Source organism: Betta splendens, chromosome 22, assembly GCF_900634795.4.
Source record: "Betta splendens chromosome 22, fBetSpl5.4, whole genome shotgun sequence".
Taxonomy (NCBI): Eukaryota; Metazoa; Chordata; class Actinopteri; order Anabantiformes; family Osphronemidae; genus Betta; species Betta splendens.
This window is the reverse complement of record NC_040900.2, coordinates 3,095,608-3,103,003: the sequence shown is the minus strand read 5'-3', so window position 1 is coordinate 3,103,003 and position 7,396 is coordinate 3,095,608. Positions and strand designations below refer to the sequence as shown.

The 7,396-nt window shown below is 54.0% G+C and overlaps 2 protein-coding genes across 2 annotated transcripts; one reads left to right on the top strand and one right to left on the bottom strand.

Moving 5' to 3' along the window:
- Window positions 1–2,257: 2,257 nt before the first annotated feature.
- Window positions 2,258–3,698, top strand: LOC114848091 (protein FAM181A-like). Its single transcript, XM_029138273.3, has 2 exons — window positions 2,258–3,336; window positions 3,441–3,698. The coding sequence occupies exon 1, from the start codon at window positions 2,567–2,569 to the stop codon at window positions 3,329–3,331; it is 765 nt and encodes a 254-aa protein (XP_028994106.1). The 5' UTR covers window positions 2,258–2,566; the 3' UTR covers window positions 3,332–3,336; window positions 3,441–3,698.
- LOC114848086 (ankyrin repeat and SOCS box protein 2-like) lies at window positions 3,646–7,232 on the bottom strand. Its single transcript, XM_029138265.2, has 8 exons — window positions 6,440–7,232; window positions 5,913–6,082; window positions 5,677–5,832; window positions 5,358–5,603; window positions 5,112–5,283; window positions 4,433–5,036; window positions 4,185–4,338; window positions 3,646–4,055 (listed from the first exon to the last, which is right to left on the bottom strand). Exons 1-8 carry the CDS (start codon window positions 6,571–6,573, stop codon window positions 3,925–3,927), a joined length of 1,767 nt encoding a protein of 588 aa, XP_028994098.1. The 5' UTR covers window positions 6,574–7,232; the 3' UTR covers window positions 3,646–3,924.
- Window positions 7,233–7,396: the final 164 nt, after the last annotated feature.

Here is a 7,396-nt window from a genome sequence, read left to right as displayed (position 1 = left end):
AATGCATTCTCCCCCTGCTTTCTGTATCCCACGAATCTACAGTCGTTTGCTGTGTTGTAGCCGCGACTTCGCCGTGAAGGTTTTAGTTGAGGTTCAAACCCGAAAAGTGTGCCGTCTTATTTCGCATAACACAAGTAGCATCAAATCCAGATATTCCAACGCATTTGGATTAAGATCAGTGGATTCAGCATCAGGCTCCACGGTCCTTTGTTGCAGCTGAGCATTTATCTTTCTCCTGCCTATTAAATAGCTCTTCACAGGCAGTAATGGGGTGAGCTCATGCACAAGAGCTGTGGATGACTTTTAGAGAGAAACGTCCACAGCTGCTGTTAAGATGCATTTGCACAGCGCAAAGCAGAGATTTTAAAAGTATACAACAAGCCTGCGTTTTGCATACAGTGTGCCCACTGTGTCAGCTCATCCATCCTCCCCACCAGTCTGTCCCAGTATCGATTATCTGACAGCAGAAAAGCACTGTGTCCTGCTGGTTTCTTCCTGCTGCCTCACCTCATTCCAGTGACCAGCCATCTGTCATTACATGCGTCTTAGCACTTTAAAGCCCGGACGAGAAAGGCTCTTAATAAAATTACTGTGGTCTTTCAGCGTTGTTATTCTTGCCAAAATACTCAATCAGCATTTCTGCAAGCAAGCAGAGCGATAAAACGCTATTTGCATCAGATAAAGAGAGACACGAGGTCGTTTGAGGAATACACATTTTTTTTAAATTAACCCAGCTGCCTCTGCTTCAGGCCAGCAGCTCAGCTGGCTGGAGCTAGAGTGCCATCTAGTGGCACCGCCTGGTAAATGTTGCTGTAAACGAAATAGTTTACATTTTCAAATTCACATTTTCAAGTACATGTTTAAGGTAAATGATGTGCTTGCAAGCAATAAATGGCTGCACAGGGTGGAAATAGACTGGATGTCCCTAATAATAATAATAGTGGTCAGTGGGTGCATGCACGCTTTGTCTCTCTTGACTTTCCTGAACTGAATGAAGCTGGACTGAAGTGACAACGCAATGACAATGGGAATAATTGGCTTTGTTAATGGGGATTTTTGAGAAGTTCCATAGTTTAGCTGATCTCCCACGCATAGGAAGTGATCAATAGGCATCCACCTGTTTTGGCACGAGAACAGTGCTGCATTGTGGGATCTGAGCCCCTCTTTCTCATTCTCCCCTACTTCAAAAGCACAGGGGTGGGGGTGTTTAACCAGCGGAGGGGGGTGCTATTGTTAATTGGCCTTTCAGCTGGGCAGAAAGGTGAAGGGGAAGAAGAGGGGACTAGTACAATAGAGATGCACTGCCTAAAAAGATTGAGCAGCCAGCGGAGCAGCGCACCAGTGGGGCTTCATCCAGACAGCTCCCATCTCAGTGAATGAGGCAATCAATCATGATGCCAGCACTTCACCCTGAAGCAGTGTCTGCAGCCCTCAAACAGACAGCACCTATCCGGTGCGTCCCGGCGCGGGACGGACCCGGGCTGCGCGGCGGCGCTGACCAAGCAGGCGCCGACAGCCCGCTTCCTCACATCTCATTCCACCGCTGCTGCACTTCAGTTGAACGATAGGTACCCTCTTTCCACTTCAATGAGGGGATGAAGCTCAATTAGCATTTCACAAGTCCCCTTTTCCTCTTCTATTGCAACCTTCCCCACGGAGCCCATGCTTTCTCTGGGGATTGTCCTGTTTTGGGCCCTTGTTACCGTTGGCAGGGTGACAGTATTCGAGTGTGCAAACTTGTGCTATTGTCCGCGGGCCAGAGGGAGCCATGGAGACCCCATAATATGACAAAGGAAAATGTTTGCTGATGGCAATTCTATGGGCTTTGTCCGACTCTTTCTCCTTCATGACGACTCGATTTAAGTCTCTAAATGTTTGACTACAAATGCAGGAGTGCTATCCAGCTCCTTCCCCTTTGTCCCGCGAGGTTTGAGTAATTCAGCCTTTGTGCCGCTCGATTGAGGGGGCAAACAGAAAGACAAGATTCTTGAGCGTTCAAGCCCCTTTCCATGGTTATGCACTCTTTAGATCCCCCCTCACCAAATCCTACAGCTGACATCACTCCTGCGGAGGGCACGGTGAAAAAGTTCGCCTCAACGGCGCATGCAAAACGTTGGAATACGCGCACATATGCGCTGAATGTGCACAATTTTGAGTTACGCAAATTCCGGGCGCCAGGAGTTTGTTTGCGCAGCGCGCGGATTATCGCCGTGCGGGAGAAATATTGTATCCTCTCAGCGGCTTCTTCCAGATCTCCATGACAACAATTTGCAATGGTGAAGAATTCGATACCAGGGCGCTTGCAGTGTGATTGGGGTGCATTGTGAGGGGCCTGGGGTCGCTGATTGGTTCAAGGAAAGCACCATAACTACAAGGAGTTTATATTCATTCAACTTGTGCGCTGCTGCCGCAGCCTGGAGAGGAATCTGCGCTTGGGCAGACGCGTGGAGAGCGTCAGGACTTCTCCATCGGCGGCTCTCTTTAATTCAATGTGCTGAGTACTGTTTAATGATGGACTGCGGTTTCCACGGGATGATGGACTGACTCGACCGGTGCCTCGACCAACATGGCGAATGCAGACAGCGAGGTTAAAACGCTGCTGAATTTCGTGAACCTGGCGTCCAGCGACATCAAGGCTGCGCTGGACAAGTCGGCCCCGTGCAGGCGCTCCGTGGACCACAGGAAGTACCTGCAGAAGCAGCTGAAGCGCTTCTCCCAGAAGTACTCCAGGGGACCGCGGTGCCACGCCGGCAGGGCGGAGTGTGGGCACGCCAAACCAGCGGGGAGCCTCCACGCGAGCCTGAAGGTCGCGGAAAAGCCCGGCTCCGTGGAGAACGTGGGGAGCGCGGTGGAGCAGGTGCCCATGAGGAAACGCCAGCTGCCAGCCTCATTTTGGGAGGAACCCAAATTGGCCCATGCTAAGAAGGAACACTCGCATTTAGGCCCCAGAAAGAACCCGGCGGTGACATCCGAGGGGGAGGAAAGCGAGAAGAGGAGAAGGCGTTTTGACGAGGACGCAAAGCTCGCGCTCTCTGCGTCCGCACGGCGCAGCTCTGCGGACAAGGACACCGGGAAATTGGACCTGAGCGCCCACCGCTCCGTGAGTGTGTGCGGCTGCTGCCCCTTCCAGTACCACGGACACCAGGTCCTGCACAGTCACATCATCGTCCCGCATCCGCCTTTGGGGCAGTGGAGCAAAGCAGTGGGCAACGAGCCGGAGAGGCCCGAGCATCCCTACGGACAGAAGCTCCACGCACACGTAGTGGTCAAACCCATACCGACCAAACCCGCCGTCCAGTCTCCGATCTTCAGTGTCTTTGGTTTCATTTAATTACTGTAAATAGGACTAATTGCTTTCCACGCAGCCTCGTGCAGCATTTCAACACAAGACACCTCCTCGAGCACTTATTGAAATGCTTCATCTATTTTTATTGTTTCAGCCTGAAGGACTTACTTGCACGTGCAGAATAACATCAGCTTCGCTGTCTGACGCCACCAAGGACCCGCAATTAAAAGGTTTTAACTGTTCTTTTTTAGGTAGCAGAAGTCATGCAAATGAGTGAAAACATCCTGTTTTAGTTTCCTCTTTCAACTGTGAGAATAGAATGTGGGACACAGATGTCGAAGTGATGATTGAAAGGCACATTTGAAGCAATGGGTTTTATTTTTAAATAAAGGATTCAGCTTCCCTTGAGGAATCCTTTGGGCATTGGATCGTTTTTTGTTTCACTCAAGGTTCCTGAGAAGAAAAAAACTAAAGGCAAGATAAAAAAACAGCACTGTCACATTGCACATGTTATAAATAGATATTTTACACATAAAGAATTGCCTTGACTCAAAATATCAGGCACAACTAAAAAAAGAACCACGAAATGATAAATTTAGTCACAACTCTCTCATATATTACTTCAGGTTCATCCAGAGTCAGTCAGTCAGGCTCAGGTATCTGATCAGTCTGTCTGGCAGAGGTAAAGTGGGAAGAGATTTCAGCCTGTGTCTCCCCACGTCCCCGCGGATCCTCAATCTGCAGAGGTGCAGCAGTGAACGAGGTGACACTGCAGACGAGACACAAGAGGAAACACAGAGTCGACCGTGTGTGTGTGTGTGTGTGAGGAAGTGAGAGGAGGCGCGTTTGCATGCGGAAACGTGTAAGGACGCGGCGGGTCGGCCGCGCTGTCACTCACGCGACTTCCTCTTGACCGCGGTCCAGTCTGGGTGACTGTCCAGCAGCTCCGTGAGCCTGCTGCAAAGGCGAACGTGAGCAACGTGCTCCAGGAGCAGGTCTATGACGGGTCCGGCCCAGGGACGCATGGCCGGTGCTGAGATCCACTCACAAAACTGCAAAAGAGACCCACACAGAGCTAAATTACTTACAGAGAATCTACAGAAGTCTCTTATTTTGAAATGCGGGATATTTGCTTATTTTTCATACCTGCGTCGCTCTGTCTGTTGACTCAGTGCAGTTGAAAGGAAGCAAACTGTCATTCTCTGACACATGTCTGTTGCTGCTGGCGGTTCTTATCTGGGACCCCCCTGACGGCGGGTGGGGGCCACTGCCGTAGGCGCAGCCGAAGCAGGACGAGGCGTCGCAGCCATTGTCCAGGAGGCATTTGAGGAGCCGCAGGTCGTTCATGCACAGAGCGACGGCCGCCGGGAAGGTGGTGGGCCGCGACGGGAGCCTGGCGTTGGCGTCGGCGCCCTTCTCCAGCATCAGAGCCACGGTGGCGCCGCAGCCCTGCCGCACGGCCATCAGCAGCGGGCTGACGGGGTCCAGGCTCAGGCTGGCGCCGGCGTTCAGCAGCACCGCCGCCGTCTCCGCGTTGCCCCCGGCGACGGCCACGTAGAGCGCCGTGGCGCGGCGGTCGGCGTAGCGCTCGGCGTAGCCGCGGGCCAGCGCCGCGTCCACGTCGGCGCCCGAGCGCAGCAGCGCGGCCGCCGCCGCGCGTCTGTCGTGCTCGGCCGCCAGGTGGAGGGGGCTGATGCCGCTGTGGCGCAGCCGGGCCCGGCTCGTCACAGGCACCAGCAGGGACACGATGCTGGCACCAGGGGAGACATACACACATCATAGCATGCATCATGGCAGAACGACAGACGGCTGCAGCTCCACTCACTCGTCGTGTCCGTACTGGGCCGCAAAGTGCAGCGGCAGCAGCCCCGCGGCCGTGGCTTTGTTGGCGTCGGCGTTCCTGCTCAGCAGCACTGCCGCGGCGTCCGCGTGTCCGTTCCTACAGGCCTCATGCAGCGCGGTGACGCCCTCACACGTCTGCACGTTCACGTCCGCGCCTAAAGGGAGGGGTTCCTGCACGTGAGCCTCTGCGCGCGGAGCAGCGACGTGCGCGGCCCGGTGGACGACGTACCTCTGTCCAGCAGGTAGCGCAGCGCCGGCGCGCGCCCCCGCCGCGCGGCCACGCTGAGCGGCGCCACGCAGTAGGTGTTGGCCGGGTTCAGCGTGGCGCCGGCTCCGATCAGCATGTCGCAGGCGGCCGTGTTGCCCCGCGACACGGCCTCGTGCAGCGCCGTCCAGCCCCGAGCGCAGCGCTGGTTGACGGTGGCGCCGTGGGCGAGGAGGAGGCCCAGCGCGGGCAGGTTCTGCAGCTCGCACGCTGCACACACACAAACATCACTGAGCGCCTCCCCAACACGTACACCGCTGCTGCCGCTCACCTCCTGACGCACCTTTGTACAAAGGGGTTTCCTTGTTCTTGCTGCTGATGTCGGGGTCGGCGCCGGCCTCCAGGAGACACTGCACACATGGGAGGTGCTGCGCGGACACAGCGAGCAGCAGGGCCGTCTGCTCCTGCAGCGTGCGCTTGTCGGCTGAAGCTGGATGGGCTGCAGCGGAACACGTGTTACACCGGCGCTGGGTTCATGGTGCCAATGAGCTGGAGCAGGCGATGCGTTCGCCGTCTTACCCCTCAGTAGGACCTTTAGGCACTCGGCCTGTCCGCAGTAGGCAGCGTAATGCAGCGGGGTCCATCCATCTTTGTTCTCCTGCAGCAGAGTGTGGGGGGCAGACGTGCTCAGACCGATGACGGCGTCCACGTCCCCTCTGGTGACGGCACAGACCACTGGGTCCAAATCCCTTCAGAGCAAATGAAAAACACACACTTTCATTGATTTGCATTCTACTTCTGCTAATCCAGTGTGATCTCCAGACAGACGTCCACATGGCACAAAGGCTGCAGCCATAGACATTAAATCCTCATGTTTAAGGCACTCTATGACATTTAGTTTTATTATAAGCAGCCAATTAACTACACCCACATGATACTGTCCTTTAAACGTGTCCTTATATTTACACAGAAGACCTCAGATGGTCGCCAACACACACGCACACGCACACACACGCACACACACACACACACACACACACACACACAAACACACACACACACACACACACTGAGCGTGAGCACGCAGCCCACAACAAAAGACTCACTCCGGCTCTGACGCTGCGTCTCTCGGAGCGTCTCCCCTCCTCCCATCTCCCACCAAAGCCGGCTGGACATTGTCCCGTTTGGCCCCAACGTTACGGAACTGAGACAGGTAGTCAGAATAGCTGAATTTGGTCATTGCGGACGGCGGACGATCCCCACGCGCTGCGCTGGAAACGGCGGAGCGGCGAGCGGCGCCGCGCTCAGCTGTGCCGCCTCTCAGAGTATTTTAGGAGCGCGTCAGGCGGCGCAGCGACGCTCGCTCCATATAAGTCAAGAGGCTCGGGCGTCCGCAGATAAGCCGCACGGCACCGGAGATTGCAGCGTGGAGGCAGAGACGCGTGTCTCTGCGTGGCCTGATTGGCTGGTTCCAAACGAAGCAGGGACGGTTATTTAAACACCACCAACAGCCGATAAGACAGCGCCGTTTGAGAAAAGTAATAAACATTTCCCTGTTTTGTCTGTTTTTATTTCATATTTTTCATATTTTTGAATTGAATTGCGTTTCAAACACATCGTGTCTGACTTTTCAATTTATCATAAAGCTGCATATTAAAGGCTGGTATTTAACAAAAAGATAATTACTATAGTGTGTTCATAATATTTTCGCCCTGATTCTGTGGCTACACTATGATGACACCTGTCTCTTTAAGGCAAATCCCCATCATCCGGCAGAATCACGTGGGCGCATTAACGCTTAGATTTACGCTCATTAGTTCTGGGAAGAGCCCACGAGCGTGATACTGACATTCAAAGCACCTCACGTTGGTTTGTAACTTCCGCACTCACGTCAGACAGGCTGCATTTCAGATTTAGACCGAGAGATTTGTTCTGAACATCGCCTCCTACAGGCTCGGTACAAACAGCAGGTAGCAGCTGCTGCACAGGCTCAAACAGCTGAATGGAACAAATGGAACAGCAGTGGTTTCCTTATTTCTTCTTTGCTACTGTAGCAGAAGTAA